Source organism: Anomaloglossus baeobatrachus, chromosome 4, assembly GCF_048569485.1.
Source record: "Anomaloglossus baeobatrachus isolate aAnoBae1 chromosome 4, aAnoBae1.hap1, whole genome shotgun sequence".
NCBI classification, from domain to species: Eukaryota; Metazoa; Chordata; class Amphibia; order Anura; family Aromobatidae; genus Anomaloglossus; species Anomaloglossus baeobatrachus.
In genome coordinates, this window is record NC_134356.1 from 108635449 (window position 1) to 108654870 (window position 19422).

Genomic DNA, 19422 nt, shown 5'->3' on the forward strand with positions numbered 1-19422 from the left:
CACATGCATTATATTGCGATTGCAACTTATATGAATCAAAAAATGCATCACATGGGAAGTAGAATTGGGAGTCAATTGCTGAGCAGGGCTGGATGCACTTATAGACCATAGACTAAACACCAGCATGCAAAGTCAATCAGCTGTTTCTAAGGCAAGCAGGATATTTGCACATAAAGAGGCATGGACTTGCGGGACAGGGATGTACTACTACTAATGACGAACTAACCTCCTCGGCACTGTTCGATACTCGATCCAGTATCAGGGTGTCGAGATGCCCAATACTTAATTGAGTATTGTGCGTGTGCCCAATACGCTCAATTTCCTGGTCAGCATAGTCTCTCTCTCATTTTTCCGAACGAGAAAGAGAGAAAGAGAAAGAGAGATCTCATCCTAGGCCTTCCTCTTACCTTTGGAAAAATGCTTGAGTTTCCCATTGACTTCCATTATACTCGTTACTCAAGTCGAGCCCTTCCGAGAATCCAACCTATTCAATTCGAGCACCGAGCACTCAAGCATTTTAGTGCTCACTTATCACTACCTACTACCACTTTACAAAGTGTTAGTATATCATCATCTGGAATATGCAGTTTGGTTCTGGGCACCACTTCATAGGAAGGATGCTCTGGAGTAAGAAAAATCACCGAAAAGAGTCACAAAGCTGGAAAGGGACATCGATAATGAGGAAGTATTAAAATAATGAAATTGATTTAAGAACATTCATTGAATCTATCTATTGTGAATCAACTTTGAGTCAAATTTGATTAAAATTTTCGGTCTCAGAAAAATCAAACAATTTGTGATTGGATTGGTGCAAATTGCTAAAAAGAACAGCACCATTTTAAACATTGCTGAACATTACATCAACTAGAGAGTGGCCTCACATTACATCTTGCAGCTGTTTCCTCACATGGTCTAGTGCAGCCAATCAAGGTGGAATCACAGCCACTATAAAAGATGGGGCAGGGAAAACAATAGACATTTTATGATATTAAAGCATAGGAATAGGAGGTCAGAGTGTACAGCTCTATATAACATATAGAGATAAGAAGGCCTATTTCTGACTATGGTGTGCTACTACAAATATGGAGAGCATAGTGAATGGAAGTAAATTCTCAGTCTATGAATATAAATAGATAGATTCAAGTTATAGGGAGGTGCTGGATCTGCAGAGTCTGTGTGACTGTGAACTCATTAATCTGTAATATACTGCCGTACAGCACCTTAAATACACCATTATATTTCCACTCTTAGTGCACTACAAATGTGAAGAGCTGTACAAATCCCCATAGTTCTAATTTTCCTACTGAAAAAAAAAATACTGAGAATGTGTGCTTGTTTGCTTATCATGCTATAATTAACATATTTTTGTATTTGTTTTGCATTTTTTTAAAGAGTTTTATTATTTATTTTTATAAACACAAAAAGGGACAAAATCATTGAATTTTAAATGCGATTGTCCTTCTCACAAAGTCTGTTTGTTTAAAAACAGTTTTAAAGGAGAGTGGGGGGGTTATTTTATATCTTTTTCATTACTTTTTAAAACAAAAAAAACAAGTTTTACTTTCTGCTTACTTGTTTTACTAGTGCAATTTAGAAACTAACCCCATGACAATGCTGGTCTATTGTTACTTCCAGGGTTTGTAACTACAGTGCCTTGAAAAAGTATTCATACCCTGTCAAATTTTTTACACATTTTTCCCGTTACACCCACAAACGTAATTGTATGTTATAGTGATTTTATGTGATATAGCAACACTAAGTATCTAGTATTTGTGAGGTGTAAAGGAAATAAAACATGCTGTTCTAAATATTTAAAAAATATAAATCTGAAAATCGTGATGTCCATTTGTATTTAGCCCCCCTGAGTCGATACTTTGTATAACCATTTTTTGCTGCAATGACTGCTGCAAGTTTTTTCTGGTATGTCTCTACCGCTTTGCACAACTACTGTAAAAGCTGACATTTTTACACATTCTGCTTCGTAAAATAGCTGTAGCTCAATGAGATTGGATGAACAGCAATCTTCAAGTCTTGTCACAGATTCTCAATGAGATTTTGGAATGAACTTTGACTGGGCTATTCGCACACATAAATATGATTTGGTAAAACCATTCCATTATATCTCTGGCAGTATGTTTAGGGTTTTTGTCCTGCTGAAAGGTACACCCCAGTTTCAAGTCTTTTGCAGCCTTTAACAGTTTTTTTCCCTAGGATTGCCCTGTATTTAGGTCTATCCAACTTCCAATCAATTCTAACCAGCTTTCCTGACTCTACTGAAGCATACCCACAGCATAATGTTGCCACCACCATGTTTGAAGGTGGAGATGATATTTTCATGGTGGAGTGTAAATATTCCATCACACATAACATTTTGGATTTAGACCAAAAAGCTCTACTTTGGTCACATCTAACCAAAGCATGTTCTTACACATACTAGCTGTGTCCTCTAAATGGATTTTGGCAAATTGCAAATAGGACTTCTTGTGGCTTGCTTTCAAAAATGGCTTTCTTTTTTCCACTTTTTACATAAAGACCACATTTGTGGAGTATGACTAACAGTTGTCCTGTGGACAGATTTTCCCAACTGAGCTGTGTATCTCTCCAGGTCCTTTTGTGTGATTATGAGCCTCTTGGATGCATCTGTAATTAGAGCGCTCATTGCTCAGGATGTCAGTTTAGACTGATGGCCATATCTTGGTAGGGGGGCAGTTGTGCCATACTCCTTACATTTTTTGGCTGATGGATTGAACAGTGCCCAGTAAGATGTTCAGAGCTTGGGCTATTTTTATAACCTAACTCTGCTTTCCTCTTCTCCGCAACTTTATCCCTGATCTGTCTGGTTTGTTCCTTGGTTTTCATAATGATGTTTGATCCCTAAGATTCTCAAACCCACCTTCACAGAAAAAAGTTGTAGTTATTCTAAAAATAAATGCTACTTAGTGTTGAAATATCGTATAGAATACCTTTATGTTTGTGGGCATAACATTAAAAAATGTGGAAAATTTTACAGGATACTTAAAAAATACTTTTTTATGGGACTATACATGTACTTACCTTTTTTACTAGTCAAATTTATAAACTATACACACCCAAGAAATGCTATGTGCTGTTACTGAATCCAATGTACGTTTCTTCCTACCTGTGGCTTTTAAGGGTCCTGAAATTATTTTCAAGGGTAATTTTATTTTTATTTTAAGAAAAATTACCAAGATTATTTAAATTTATTTCCAATTGTCTATCTCTCAAAGACTGCTTATTTTAAAAAAAAAAAAGTTTTAAGGGACACTTAAAAGGGAAAACAATCTACTTTTTGCAGAGCTATTTTACCAGTCATACTCAGAAACTGTACACCCCATGGTAATACTACATGCTGTTGCCGCCGATACTTTTCTGGGTTTGTACCTACATGTAACTACCTAGGTTTTTTGGGGTTACGGTAATTCTTTTTTTCTTTTTTACGAAAAATGGAAATTTGAAAGAAAAAAGTAAGAAAAACAAACAAATATATACAGTAGAATACAAAAAAGTTTAATAGTTTGCATTATTGTTGTACTTGTCCAATTCACCAACACACAAAAACAGTTTATGCTATGGCCGCTTTATATGCTCCTTCCTTGGCTTTTACCTATGTATCTTTTTAAGGTTCTAGAATTTTTGTCAAGGGTTTGAGGACAATTAAAAAAATAAATAAATATTCAAAAATAAGAAGAAAGTTTGTTTTGCACAACAGTTTTAATAGTCCAGTTCATCAACCATACGTACCACAACAACTGTTGTCATGTGTTCCATTCCGTCTGTGCACCTAACCAGCGCTGCATTCTTGGTTATGTTTTTTGTTGGGGGGGGGGGCAGAGGGGGAAGGAGAATAGTGTTTAAGTGAATAAATAAATACAATTTTTCAAAATTATAGATGTTTTCATTTTTGCACACAGCTGTAGCCAAATTTAATTGAACCAATAATGCACCTTTTCGCGAACTTAATGATCTCACTTAAACGGAATAAGATAAACTAACATAGAAAAAGCCGTTATTTGATCTCAAGTTAGGTGTCAGATTACACTTTGTGCTGTGATATCTCAGTGCTGTGTTATCTGAGTTCATTTTACCATGGCTAAATCTGTGTGTGTTTTATTAGATCAATTAGGCAACTGTACATACCATAACTTTACTGTGGACTGTTGCTATATTAGAAATCATTTACATACTTGCCATTTATTGCTACATCATCATTTTTGGACAGGTGAATTTAATGTTCTTAACAAAAAATGTAAAAAGAAATTACACTAAAGCGGGCTTTACACACTGCAATATCGGTCTCGATATCTCTAGTGTGGGTACCCGCCCCCATCTGTTGCACGACACGGGCAAATCACTGCCCGTGCCGCACAACATCGCCCAGACCCGTCACACATACTTACCTGCCCGGCGACGTCGCTGTGACTGGCAAACCGCCTCCTTTCTAAGGGGGCGGTCCGTGCGGCGTCACAGTGACGTCACTGAGCGGCCGCCAAATAGCAGCGGAGGGGCAGAGCTGAGCGGGACGTAAAATCCCGCCCACCTCCTTCCTTCCGCATAGCGGCCGGGAGGCAGGTAAGGAGACCTTCCTCGTTCCTGCGGTGTCACACGGAGCGATGTGTGCTGCCGCAGGAACGAGGAAAAACCTCGTTACTGCTGCAGTAACAATTTTTGAGAATGGACCCCCATGTCACCGATGAGCGATTTTGCATGTCTTTGCAACAATGCAAAATCGCTCATCGGTGTCACACGCAACGGCATCGCTAATGCGGCCGGATGTGCGTCACCAATTCCGTGACCCCAACGAGTTTGCATTAGCGATGTCGTAGCGTGTAAAGCCCCCTTAATACAATTCAAGGCAACTATTTGTCTCAATCAATCACAATCAGAGAAGATCTTGTCCTGTTAAATAGACCAGATACAACATCAGATCTGCAGGTCCTTGAGCATTTGGGCAGAAGCGACCATAATATGGTAAGTTTTAATATAATATTTAATAAAACATTTCAAAGGGAAAACACAAAAAAACCTGGAATTTTAGAAAAGACATTCACTTTATGAAAGGAAAAGCTTAGCTTTATAGACTGGGATCATGTCCTTGTAAGGGCTCATGCGCACATAACTGTTGATTCTTCTGCAGCGATTTGACAGCACATGTGCGCTTTAAATCGCTGCAGAATGAATGCAGTATTTTTGTTAAAAAAAGCCGATTTCAAGCGCTCAGGATGCTGCCCCCACCATAGAGTGGGAGCTGCATCCATAGCGCACAGAATAATTGACATGCTGCTGTTCTGAACGCACGGATTTGGGTCAAAATGTTGCACCCAATTCGCTGCGTTCATAAAAACAACATGCGCACGTATCATGCACAATCTACATAGATTGTGCAGGGGATGCAGGACCCATGCATTTACGCTGCAGTGCAATAAACAGTGTAAATGCATGCAATTACGCAAGTGCGCACACAGCCTAACTGGGGATACTGCAAATAAATGGAGAGTGTTTAAAGATATATTACTAAAATACTGTACAAAATTTATATCCTCTAGTAAGAAATTGTCCAGGTGAATAAAAAAATTAAATATGGCAGTAAGGAGTATAATAAGTGAATAACAAAGGAATTAAAAACATTGAAAGCTGAGAAGTCAAAAATAGCACTCCAGAAGTGTAAAGATCTCAGTAAGAAATGTAAAAATGAAATCAGGCTAGCAAGGTTAGCTACAGAGAAACAAATTGCTAATGATTCTAAAATAAAAAACAATATAAGTACTGTATTTTTCGTATTATAAGACACACTTTTCCTTATAAATTTGTGAGGAAAATCAGGGGGGCATCTTATAAGCCAAATGTAGCTTACTGGGGGTGGTGGAGAATGGTCACTGGAGGCAAGGGCAATGCTGTGGGTTGTGCGCAGTGCTGCAGGCGGTGCTGGTGCTCGCTGCGGGCGGTAAGGCAGGGGCCATCCTGAAAATGTAAGTGGTGCGAGCTTCAAATAATGATGCCCATAGTCAACCCGTGCGCAGAGGACGCTCTCAGCTCAAGATCTCATCTATGCACAGGACGCCTCTGGACCATCAGTGAACTTAAGGAAAATGGCGCTCAGAGGTGACGTGTGCATGGCATTGGCCCCTTAAGGCCCCACTCCAGCATTTTTTTCCTTTCAGCACTAGAGTGGCGCTTTTAATGTAAGTTCCCCGCCCCCTGTCTTATACTCACTTGCTGCCATCTTCATCTTTTTCCAGTAGAACTCCGGTCAGTCCCCAGCTATTTGAGACCTGCCGGAAGCTTCGATGTTTTATGGAGTGTGTTGAAGGTCCCAAATCAAGGCAAGTTTATGAGAGCCTTGTTCTGGATCTCATAGAGTTGGATTGAACTAGCGTAACATCTGACTTCTAGCCAGTCAGATGTTACAGGCACAATATGGCAATGCGGAATATGAGCAGTGTCATGCCTTCATAGAAATGCATATAATTATTTTATTATGCCAAGTAATAAGATTACATTTAGTAATTGACATTGATACTGTCCACTTGTCCAGTGATATCCAACAGCGCCATCTGTTGACAATGTTGTCTTACTGCAGTTAGTTTAATGTTTCACTGGTTACTGTGCAATGAAAATTGTCCTACCAAGGCTTATGTAGTTACCCATCAGACCTTGCATAGGCTCTGCCCCTTCTTCTTCAGCAGCCATTTCAGTTACATGAACACACACATTCTGCATGCTGAATATCTCTCCAGATCTCTGCTCCTTATGTTTGCCTCTACATAGCACAGTCGGTGAGTTATGATCCCCTGGTTAGGGCTCATCAAAATTATAATGTAGTTGGTCTGTTCTGCAAGTATTATCCTGTCATTAGCTAATATGTATTCGCCATGTAGTGCATTTACCCTGCATGTCCTGTATCAAATGGAATGCTATGTAACTCAGATATGTTGTATGTTGTACTTAGTATTTTCATTTATTTCTTGTAGTTTTATACTGATCTCATTAATAAAAGTTGTAAAGGACCCCCAGCGTCCGAGTCAATGCATTGATGGGAAAGAGTTAAGCTGTCTGTCAACTCGTCTTCCAACGCACAGATTGAGGGTGCCAGAACAGTAAAACGACTGCTATTAACGGGGTTGAAGCATAGACGCCGACTTCTATCAGAGAGCAGTCAAGCCGCATACAGACACCATGTCAGATAGAGGATCTGAAGTTTATGTAACACGCTCCCATGTAAGCTCGTCAGCTTCAAGGAAGTCTGTGAGCAGCGCTGCAATTGCCACCGCCAGGGCGAAGGCGGAAGCCGCCAAAGTGAGAGCTGCCTTTGCTGAACAAGAGTTGAAATTAAAGACAGAAAAAGCACGTCTAGAAGCCGACCTTGCAAAACTTGCTGTAGACACAGAAGCAGCAGCAGCAGAAGCTGAAGTACAGGCTTTAGAAGAAGCAGCACGCAGCGACAGTAAAAGTTTCAGGTTAAGGCTCGGACCCGAACTCAGTCATCGGGATATCTCACAACGCACTTCAGACTACGTACTAAAGCATACCGCATCAGACGACCGTCTACATTCAGCTCCAAGAGAGAGACTTAATCCTGCCATTCAGCCATCAACCTTCATTCAACAAACATCCCATGTTAAGCATGAAGGTAATTCCGTCCACCTAACACCATCAGTGTCACCTGCACCCAAGTTTGTAGATTCCTATTACACAGCGAACCGTCCCAAAATGGAGGACCCCGATGGTGACTATCATGGCGACAACGTATTTGATGGCAACAATAACTCACTGGGACCTCATCATAGCAACATGTATCAGGACCACCCTCTCAGAAATCAAGAGCTACCAGATTTCCTCAAGTTCTTCGCACGCCGTGAGTTACTCACCAAAGGTCTTTTAAAGTTTAACGACCGTCCTGAAAGTTACAGAGCGTGGAGAGCTTCCTTCAGAAACGCCACGGCCGGCCTGGACATCTCTGCCAATGAAGAGATCGATCTCTTGGTCAAGTGGCTAGGAAACGAATCAGCAGAACATGCAAAACGCATCAGGGATATCAGCATCAACCACCCGAGCAAAGGTTTGTGCCTGTTATGGGAGAGACTTGATGAGTGCTATGGCTCTTCAGAGAGGATAGAAGAATCCCTCTTCAAAAGGTTGGAGGACTTTCCCAAGATCTCTAATAAGAGCTTTCACATGCTAAGAGAATTGAGCGACCTCTTGGTAGAACTCCAAGTCGCCAAGTTTGAAGGAGACCTGCCAGGCCTCGCGTCCCTAGATGCAGCCAGAGGTATTAAACCCATAGTGAATAAGTTGCCTTACAGTCTGCAAGAGAAATGGTTGAACCGGGGTTCAGATTAGAAACAACGTCACAACGTGCCGTTTCCTCCATTCCATGTCTTCGTAGATTTTGTGCGCCAGCAAGCCAAGATCAGGAATGATCCCAGCTTTGACCTATCCACCGCAGATCCCATCAACCCACGAACAGGTAAGCCTGCTCCAGTACGCAACCCTCGAGGCTCACCTATCACTGTACACAAAACTAATGTGTCTGCTACAGATTCATCACGCAAGACCCACAGTACAACAGAACCTGAAGGGTCACTAACAATTGACCCAGACAAAGAGTGCCCCCTACACAAAAGGCCTCACCCACTGCAACAGTGCAGGAGTTTTAGAGGAAAATCTCTTAAAGACCGTAGAATCTTCCTCAGAGAAAACAACATATGTTACAGATGTTGTGCATCCACATCTCACTTAGCTAGAGACTGCAATGCCAGTATCACTTGTTCGGAGTGTAACAGTCAAGAGCACAGCACAGCTCTACACCCAGAACCAGCCCCACAGAATTCCACGCACATCGACCGACTTACAGAGCACGGCGGGGAGGAGACAGACAGTACACCTCCTGAAGTGTCACCCCAGTGCACTCAAGTTTGTGGAGAAGGTCTCACTAACAAATCCTGCTCAAAGATCTGTCTGGTTACAGTTTACCCTATGGGCTACAGAGAAAAAGCGGTTAAACTCTATGCTATACTCGACGACCAGAGTAATAGATCACTCGCCAGCTCAGCTTTCTTTGACATCTTTGGAATCAAGGGACTTAGCTGCTCCTACTCACTGAAAACATGTACAGGAGTGAGTGAAGAATCTGGCAGGAGGGCAACAGGTTATCAAATCGAATCCCTAGATGGGAAGACATCCTTACCCCTTCCTACATTAATCGAGTGCAATGCCATCCCGAACAATAGAGAAGAGATACCCACTCCAGAAGCGGCACTACACCATCCCCATTTGAGAAACATAGCGCATCTCATTCCTGCACTTAATTCCCAAGCCAAGTTGGTCCTTTTGCTGGGGAGAGACATCATCAGAGTTCACAAGGTGAGGAAACAGATAAACGGTCCTCATAACTCGCCCTACGCTCAGAAGCTAGATCTAGGATGGGTAGTTATAGGGGACGTCTGCCTCGGAAAAGTTCCCAAGCCGAACAACATCCAATCTCTCTACACGAACACATTGGAGAGTGGCCGTCCATCCTTTTTCCTACCCTGCCCCAACAAATTCCCAGTGAAGGAAAATCTCACCAATTCAGCACACTTAGATGGTGGGAAAGACAGATACGCCATGGATGAATTGTGCGACGGAGACAAAGATCATCTAGGGTGCGCTGTCTTTCAAAAGACCAAAGAAGATTATAAACGAGCCCATTCCATTGAAGATGAGACCTTCCTGGAGATAATGGATCAAGGATTTCACAAGGATGAAAACGACAGCTGGGTGGCTCCACTACCATTCAAGCCACAAAGACCCTGTCTTCCTAACAACAAAGAGATGGCACTAAAGCGCCTTACCTACTTAAAGCCAAGTTTCTCAAAGAAGCCAGAAATGGAGGTACATTTCTTTGCTTTCATGGACAAAATATTCAAAATACCAACCGACCAAAATCCTGCAGACCATGCGACCAGAGCGGTATCGGCACCACGCCTCAAAGACACTAACTGGCTAGTCGGACCTGCATTTCTGTATCAACCAGTACCCACTGCTCACGAGACACATACACATGAACTCTTCGAACCCGAATCAGATGTAGAGCTACAGCCTCAAGTTTCCACACTTAGCACAACGATCACCAACAGGCACCTTGATTCCAGCCGCTTCCTCAGATTCTCTACCTGGAGATCGGCCTACAGAGCCTTGACTTGCCTGATACATGTCATTAGATCCTTTAAAAACAGACAATCGAGACCAGCTCCATGCAAAGGCTGGCATCGTTGTCATAAAGCTTACACAGTGGAAGAGCTCACGCAAGCCAAACACGCAATCATCTGTTGTGTACAGCATGAAGCTTATACCCAGACTCTAGAGTCCCTCCGGAACCACAGAAGTGTCCCAAAAGATAGTCCCCTTAAAAAACTGGACCCGTTTGTGGATACTCAAGGACTGCTGAGAGTCGGGGGACGAATTTCAAATGCAAAGCTTGAAAATGACGAGTGTACTCCAATCATTGTTCCTCACGGCCATGTTGCTTTCCTGCTGGTTGAGCATTATCACGCACAGGTTAGACATCAAGGGCGCTTGATAACTGAAGGAGCCCTACGGGAAGCGGGTTTCTGGATAACAGGAGTTAAGCGACTTGTGAGTAGAGTCATCTTCAAATGTATCATCTGCAGGAAACTCCGTGGTTCTTGTCAATCCCAAAAAATGGCAGACCTACCAGCAGACCGTTTGAGTACCGAACCTCCTTTTACTAACGTGGGCCTCGATGTGTTTGGTCCCTGGTCAGTTGTCACACGTCAGACTAGGGGAGGACATGCAAACAGCAAGCGCTGGGCCGTCTTGTTCACATGTTTGAGTATTAGAGCCGTACACATAGAAGTCATTGAGACAATGGACACATCCAGCTTCATAAATGCCTTCAGACGATTCATTTCTCTCAGAGGACATGTAAAGCATATACGCTCTGACAGAGGATCTAACTTTGTAGGAGCATGTGGTGAACTAAAGATTCCCTCAAATCTGGACATTAACCAAGTAGAAAGACGTCTTTCAGAACTAGGTTGTACGTGGACCTTTAACCCACCGCACTCATCTCATATGGGAGGTGTGTGGGAGCGCATGATCGGCATCGCTCGCAGAATCCTCGATTCCATCTTTCTGCAACTTGGTCCTTCGAAGCTCACTCATGAGACTCTAACAACCTTCATGGCCGAGGTAGTAGCTATAATGAACGCCAGACCACTGGTTCCCATATCCAATGACCCTGATGACCTATCTCTGCTCACCCCTTCAACTCTCCTCACCCAGAAGTTTAATGTGAGTATGCCGACTTCTGGAGAGTTTACTACAAAAGACTTGTACAAATCTCAATGGAAAAGAGTTCAAATGTTAGTAGACCTTTTCTGGACTAAGTGGAGAAAACAATATCTCTCTACATTACAGACAAGAGACAAATGGCAAGATAGTAGACCCAACATGAAACCTGGGAATGTCGTCCTAGTGAAGAACACTCAGTCTAAAAGGAACGAGTGGCCTCTAGGATTGGTAACCAAGGTCTTCCCAAGTCAAGACGGACAGGTCAGGAAAGTGGAAATCAAGATTCCCAAGCAAAGTGGAAAGCTGTTTCTTAGACCTGTATCTGAACTTATTCTATTGCTCTAGTTTAAGTTTGTGGCATTCCCCCGGATGCCAGACGGGGAGTGTCATGCCTTCATAGAAATGCATATAATTATTTTATTATGCCAAGTAATAAGATTACATTTAGTAATTGACATTGATACTGTCCACTTGTCCAGTGATATCCAACAGCGCCATCTGTTGACAATGTTGTCTTACTGCAGTTAGTTTAATGTTTCACTGGTTACTGTGCAATGAAAATTGTCCTACCAAGGCTTATGTAGTTACCCATCAGACCTTGCATAGGCTCTGCCCCTTCTTCTTCAGCAGCCATTTCAGTTACATGAACACACACATTCTGCATGCTGAATATCTCTCCAGATCTCTGCTCCTTATGTTTGCCTCTACATAGCACAGTCGGTGAGTTATGATCCCCTGGTTAGGGCTCATCAAAATTATAATGTAGTTGGTCTGTTCTGCAAGTATTATCCTGTCATTAGCTAATATGTATTCGCCATGTAGTGCATTTACCCTGCATGTCCTGTATCAAATGGAATGCTATGTAACTCAGATATGTTGTATGTTGTACTTAGTATTTTCATTTATTTCTTGTAGTTTTATACTGATCTCATTAATAAAAGTTGTAAAGGACCCCCAGCGTCCGAGTCAATGCATTGATGGGAAAGAGTTAAGCTGTCTGTCAACTCGTCTTCCAACGCACAGATTGAGGGTGCCAGAACAAGCAGTGTTGAAAAAAGATGAAAACGCCAGAGGATAAGTATAAGACAGGAGGCAGGGGACTTGCATTTAAAGCGCCAATCCAAAAAAATATAAAACACTAGAATGGTGCTTTAAAAGATGATCATAAAAATAATTGTACAGGACTAATACAATAGTGGGTTGAGATAGAAAACCTACACTTTTCATCTGTGTTCTTCAATGAACTGTCTGTGCTTAGGTATCATTCAGCAAGATAGAAATCAAAGTTCACCATCTAATAAAGCTAAATTGAGACAAGAATGAGTATGGTGCATCTAAGTATTTGATATTGACAATGCCCCAAGACTGACGGCATTAATCTACAGATATTGTGAAAGCTCATTAATTGACACATCTCATCTTCTTTGGGGTACTTTACATGCTGCGATCTCGCTGGCGAGATCGCAAGCAATCGTACCCACCCCTGTCGGTTGTGAGACACGGGCAAATCACTGCCCGTGCCGCACAACCTCGCTTACCCCGTCACACAGACTTACCTGCCCTGCAACGTCGCTCTGGCCGGCGATCCGCCTCCTTTCTAAGGGGGCGGTTTGTGCGGCATCACAGCGACATCACACGGCAGGTGTCCAATAGAAGCGGAGGGGCGGAGATTAGCGGGATGTAACATCCCGCTCACCTCCTTTCTTCCGCATTGCCGGTGGAGGCAGGTAAGGAGATGTTCGTCGCTCCAGCGGTGTCACACATAGCGATGTGTAGTGCCGCAGGAGCGACGAACAACATCGTACCAGCAGCAGCAATGATAATAAAGAAATGAGAAACGTGTCAACGAGCAACGATTTTTCACGTTTTTGTGCTCATTGATCGTCGCTCATTGGTGTCACACGCTGTGATGTTGGTAACGGCGGCGGATGTGCGTCACTACCGACATGACCCCGAAAATATATCGTTACCGATATCGCAGCGTGTAAAGCACCCTTTGGACTATCTTATAAAAGAGTTGGTGCCACAAAATTGGAGGATGGCTAACATGGTACAGATATTTAAGAAAATATAGAAGGTGGATGCAAGCAACTACCGCCAATAATCAGTCACATCAGGAGGAGGAGGGGAGGAGAGAGGATCCAGCACCGACGTAATAAATAGATTCTTTATTCAAAATTCATAAAAAAAGTTAAATCCAACCAAGTGCAAAATATATTTACGCTTGATGCGTTTCGGAGAAAGTAAACGCCTTATTCATAAGCAACATAACTGTTATGTTGGTTATGAATAAGGAGTCTACTTTCTCCGAAACGCGTCAAGCGTAAATATATTTTGCACTTGGTTGAAATTAACTTTTTTTATGAATTTTGAATAAAGAATCTTTATATTACTTTGGTGCTGGATATTCTCTCCTCCCCTTCTCCTATTGATGTGACTGATTATTTAGCTGTGGTAGCCAAACCACTTGTTCCGTGCACCGGACCAGAAATTGGAGAGACCTGCTTTGGAGTGGTGAGCTGAACTAAATTCCTTTTTTGTGTTTTTACCGTCCAGTAAGCCTGATATCAATGGTGTGCAAAGTTTTCAACGGCATTATAAGAGATGACCTGCAAAAATATATTGCAGAGAAAACTATAATAACTGACAAAGACCATGGATTTATGAAAAATAAGAATGTTTAAGGAATGTGCTGAGTTTGTATGTGGAGATAAATGCATATCTAGATGTTGGCCTTGCAGCTGATGTGAGTTATCTGGACTTTGCCAAAGCATTTGATACTGTACCACATAATAGCCTTATACTAAATCTCCATCATCAGAGACAAGGGGAAACTATATGCAACTGGGTAAGAAGCAAAAGCTTAAGGGAAAAAAAACAAAGTTGTTGCAAATGCTACATTCTCTAAAGGAGCTAAAGTCAGCAGTGGGAACTTCAGGGATCAGTACTAGGCCACATTCTTTTTATCCTCTCTACTAATGACATTGTGGGTAGGATTGAATGTAAAGTGTCTGTCTTTGCTGATGACTCATACTACGTATGATAATAAAAAAACCAAGATAGACAGTATAATATTATAGAATAATATAGATAAGATGTCTGCATGAATAATCAAATGACAAATGAGGTTTAATATTCATAAATGTAAAGTAATGCACCAAGGCTGGAGTAATCCTATTGCTGCCTATACACCTAGATCCAGAAATATTTGGACAGTGACATAAGTTTTTTTTATTTTAGTTGTTTACCAAAACACATTCAAGATATCATTATATAATCAGTATGGGCTTAAAGTGTATACTTTCATATTTCATTTGAGGGTATTCACATCCTAATTGGAGGGTTTAGGAATTACAGCTCTTCAATATGTAGCTTCCTTTTTATTCAAGGGACCAAAAGTAATTGGACAATTATCTCAAAAACGCCTTAATGAGCTGCATGGGCTATTTCTTCCTTAATCCATCAGCAATTAAGTAGGTAAAAGGTCGGGAGCTGATTCCAGGTATGGCATTTGCATTTGGAAGTTGTTGCTGTGAACTCACAACATGCCGTCAAAGGAGCAGTCAATGGAAGAGAAACAAAACTACCAGTCATTGCCTGTAAATGATTCTCTACAAAGTATTAAAACGGAACATTTTATTTATGGTAAAGTTGATTTGTCCAATTACTTTTGAATCTCTGAAATGAGGAGGCTTTGTAGAAAAATGGTTGCAATTCCTAAACTTTTCACAATATATTTTTGTTCAACCAATTTAATTAAACCTGAAAGTTTACACTGCTGAGTTGTTTCATTTTAAATAAAAATAGTGGCATACGGAGCCCAAATCAGGAAGATTCAGTCACTGTCTAAATAGTTCTGGACCCAACTGTATATTAAATTGAAAGATTAGGGATTACATTACAGAGTTGGAGAAGGACTATTCTAGTTACAAGTAAGCTGAGCAGCAGTACTCAATGTCAAGCACCAGCTGCAAAAGTGAACAAGATTTTAGGGTGTATAAAGAAAAAGATAAAATCCTGTGATTGCAATATATATTAACCCCTCTATAATTTAATTGTAAGGGCACATCTTTAATGGTGGATACAGTTTTTGTCTCATTTTAAAAAGAATATTAAGGCCTTAGTATGTTCAAAGTTCAAAGTTGGGAAACTAGATTATTATATTGGTTGGAAGGCCTCTCCTACATTGAAAGGTTGGAAAACCTGAGTTTGTTTAGCTTACAAAAAAGATGCCTAAGAGGCAATGTCATTTTAAGTAATTTATAAGTATATATATAAATAAAGAACTAGCACATGATTTGTTCCTTCTAAGGACCTTACAAAGGTTCAGAGCAGATTTATTGTGTGTAGAGGAATTGGGGTAGAAGAATGCTGTCAGGATAGTGAGAAAATACAATATGTATAAATCTTTCCCTATTAAAATACAATGTTTTATTAAAGATGTTTAAAACCAACACTGTGATTAAACCAACTTAACATAAACTTAAGTGCACAGGAAAGAAGATGGCTGACCCTAATGCAATAAACCTTCCTGTGCACTACCTGACAGCAGGGGTCGGTGCCCTGGATGTCGCTGTGGTGCCCCCACTCACCGTCGACTTTCCCTCACTGTCCCTAGAATCCCTGCCAGGAAAAAAGTGACGGTGTCTAAAGATATGATAATGTGCAAAATTAATTGATTCAAAAACAATTGGCAGGTGGACAAGTGACGGGATCAAAATTACTTATCTCAACTGATGTTTTGAGACCATGCCTGATGCCTCAACACGTTTCACCCATGAACGGGTTCCTCAGGAGGCCTGACTCACCCACCCCAGGGCTATGGGACACCCGGTGCCGGGCCGGACTAGTCCGGGGGTCGTCAGTGGTGGCGGGGCCCAACTCCGTGGCCCTGGTGGGTGTCAATTAAATATGGCTGGAGTGTTGGGGGTGAATAAAGTTTGTGTTCGTGACGCCACCTGTGGTATGCGGCTATTAAGCCGCCGCTGCTGTATGAGGCCTCCGGGGTGATGGAATGGCAGCAATGATGGTACTGCTCCCTACAGGTGGAGCAATACCCCGGGGCAGAGTTGGTGCTCGTGAGAGTCTATGGTGTGGTGGAAGTCTATGCAGGCGACAATAACTGAGACAACACCAGAGGGTGCAATTCCAAGGTCTTTACTCACACTTCCTTGGCTTAAGCACACTGGTGCCTCTGGACTGCTGAGACCCACTGTCAGGGACCTCCGCCGATCCTGGGTAATTCCTGGAATGAAAGCCGGTACCCTTCTCTCAGGTGTCTCTGTCTGCAGCTGTCTCCTTAAACCTTGCCTTTGTAGGATGAACCTGGCTCGGCCTCCACAACAGCCTCCGGGCTGGGAGCTCGCCTGGCGGTTATTTGCCCCTTTTCCAGAGGTTCTGCTGTGGGCTGTGGCCCTGGGAGTTTGCAACTTTCCCTGGGCCTCGGTTTTTACTGTTGGAGATAATTTTTCACTCCTCCGGTTTCTAGGGACCGTCCCCTGTTGCAGCTTGATCCCTCCACCGATGTTCCTGTGGAACAGGCCACCAGCTCAAAAGCTCTCTGTGGCCCTGGGATCCCTTCTCTTCCTCTGCTTGGTGTCACCTGGACCCTCTGAGTCCCAGGTTCTTCACCAGGAAGCGTCACTTTCTTCTCTTAGCTCCTGTCTGACTAGAGCTTTCTTTCTGCTTCTCCTTCTCGTCTGCCTCCCGCAGACCTCCTCCTCCTTCTCCCCTCTCTCTCTCTATCTGACTAAACTTGAGTTTCCTTTCCCTGTCTGCTCTCTGATGGCTCCTCCCACCTCCCCAGTTGCTAAGCTGTACCCTATAGGAGCAGGGATGGGTCTTATGGCCCCTCCCAGCATGCAGCATGGGAGGGTTACTGCCACTGTCCCTGGTCCCAGTGTGTACCTAACAATGGGTGTAGTGTAGATTTGCCTGGGAACCGGCGTTCACTCCTTTCCTTACCCAGAATGGTACATCACACCGCTGGATGGGGTGCAATGTTCCTGTGGCGATGGAAGCCTCAGGGGCACCACACTCCCCCACAGCGAATCCCAGCACATCCTCGGGCTGAAAAACAACAGAAAAATGTGGAAGGAATTGCAAAATTTTTGTTATGCATAACATAAAACAATAAAACTTTTCTTCCCTTTATGGGAGGCACAGATACTTTAACGTTTTAAACATTCTTATAAAGAAACTCTAAGTGTGCACTTTCAGTCCATTGCACGGTGTGGCACTTCCACCATAATTTTGGTAGGGGGCACAACAGGTGCAACTATTTACATAGGGATCTTCTGACCACACAGTCCAGTGGCCCAAAACGTCTTTTAACTTTCTTAATTTAAGGGGGCTGCAAAGAAAACGAACCAGCCACTAAGTCCAGTGGCCTGGTAACACAGGACACATTTACACACTCACATTCACCGGGGACCACATTCCAGTTCCGTGGCCCGGTAACACATAAACAAAAGGGGGGTGACTTCTTCGAAAAGCACAAGGGGCAGTAAGGCAGGAAAGTGTGTCATCTTCGAAAAGAACATAAGGGCAAAACAAAAGGGACATCTTCAAAAAGGATGAGGGGCAGACAGGGGCTATATACAGTTCTGCTACATCTTCATTCCTTTCTTTTCACTCTTCAGTGCTGGGGTCCTTGGGGTCCCGCTTTGGCAGGGCCCTAGGCAGCATATAGGCTATGGAGATCCTGGTCTGCGTCTCCTGAGTGGCTGTAGCAGGCCTGCTGCAAAGTTCTGCGGCCTGGGCCTGCTCTGAGGTAGTGCTGCTGGCGGGGGTGGTACTGCACGCTGGCATAGTGCGGCGCCACTCCGGTTCTTCTGGGGCTGCCTCCTCCCGCAAGATGTGAACACTCAGGGCATACCAGCCACGGCTCCCCATCAGCCGTGTGTACTCCACCTGGTCGCCGGGCTGGACGTCGTGCCCTGGGTGGCCCTTGGTCAAGTGCTCCTCAATGTCGCAGTGGGAGACAAAGACATCCTTGCCCAGGCCGGGCTCCCGGATGAAGCCCCAGCCCGCCGTCTGCCTGAAGTCAATCACTTGGCCCCTTCTCACTGGGCCCTGAGATCCCTTGCGGGCCTTCCGGATCTGTGCCTTTGAGGCCAGGTTGGACGCCTCCACGGCCCTCCGCTTCTCCTCCCGGAGCTCCCGCTCTTGCTGGAACAGCTCCACTTGGCGGGCGCAGGCTATCCCTTTTGCCAGCGGGGTTTCGGCAGGGCGCAGGGGCCGGGCCAGTCCCAGATCACGGACCGGAGCGGCATCCCAATTCACCCCAAGTGAGCACGCATCCATCAGGGCAGTAGGAGGGCTCGGCAAGGGGCCCACCAACTCATCGGGACCCGCTGAGGCCTGGGAGCCTTCTGCGCTGCTGGGGGCTGCTGGGCATGCTGTGGCTAGGGTGCGGTCGGCGGACGCCTCCTGCAAGCCTGCAGGAGGGCTAGGCAGGGACACTTCGCCGTACCAGGGGCTCGGGCAGGCAGTGGCAACATGCAGCTTACCCAGGTCCAGTACCGCGGCCTGTTCTCGGTGGCCCACGACTTCTGCTGCCGCCTGGTTCTGCTCGGCACTCGCTCTCTGCTCTGCGCTCTCCACCCGCCGTCCCACTTCAGCCTGCAGGGCACTCAGCCTCCGGGTGAGGAGCTCGACTTCCTCTCTCAGGAACTCCAGTCCAGGCTCCAGCCTCTGGGTCGCCGGGGTGTCTGGCCGCAGCTTCTCCGCCATGCTGCTTGCCTGGGGACCGTCTTCTACCACTCTGCTCGGGTGCTCGACCACGCCACTCGGCTGCACCCTTTCCTTTCTTGGAGGCGGGGCCGGAGGCTGCACCAGCATCTGGCGCCAGACTGGCGCTCAGCCCATCACGGCCGGCACCGCTCCGCTTGCAATCAGGTACATTTTCTTTATCTGCTGGTCTGGCATTTAGACTCGTTCTGCCAGCCAGCCAGCTTTTCTAGGCGCCATATCTTCTTCCTCCGCTCTCCATAGCGGGCACTGCTTCGCGCTCTCTTCTTAGACAAGGGGGCGGGGCTTCTTTTCGCGCTCTTTCTGCAGACACGCCCCCCTTCTTTCTGCGCTCAGTGGCTTCAATGGCGGCAGTTT

At 44.1% G+C, this 19422-nt stretch overlaps 3 protein-coding genes across 5 annotated transcripts in view; 2 read left to right on the top strand and 1 right to left on the bottom strand.

Annotated features, from left to right (window-relative positions):
• Window positions 1-19422, bottom strand: part of KCNIP1 (potassium voltage-gated channel interacting protein 1) — a 916677-nt gene that overhangs the window by 276099 nt on the left and 621156 nt on the right. The gene's annotated exons all lie outside the window — the stretch shown is intronic.
• Window positions 6667-8358, top strand: LOC142300907 (uncharacterized). The gene is made up of 2 exons (XM_075341917.1): window positions 6667-6794; window positions 6990-8358. The coding sequence occupies exon 2, from the start codon at window positions 7195-7197 to the stop codon at window positions 8356-8358; it is 1164 nt and encodes a 387-aa protein (XP_075198032.1). The 5' UTR covers window positions 6667-6794; window positions 6990-7194.
• Window positions 8364-12315, top strand: LOC142303263 (uncharacterized). Its single transcript, XM_075344500.1, has 2 exons — window positions 8364-12033; window positions 12229-12315. Exon 1 carries the CDS (start codon window positions 8995-8997, stop codon window positions 11656-11658), a length of 2664 nt encoding a protein of 887 aa, XP_075200615.1. The 5' UTR covers window positions 8364-8994; the 3' UTR covers window positions 11659-12033; window positions 12229-12315.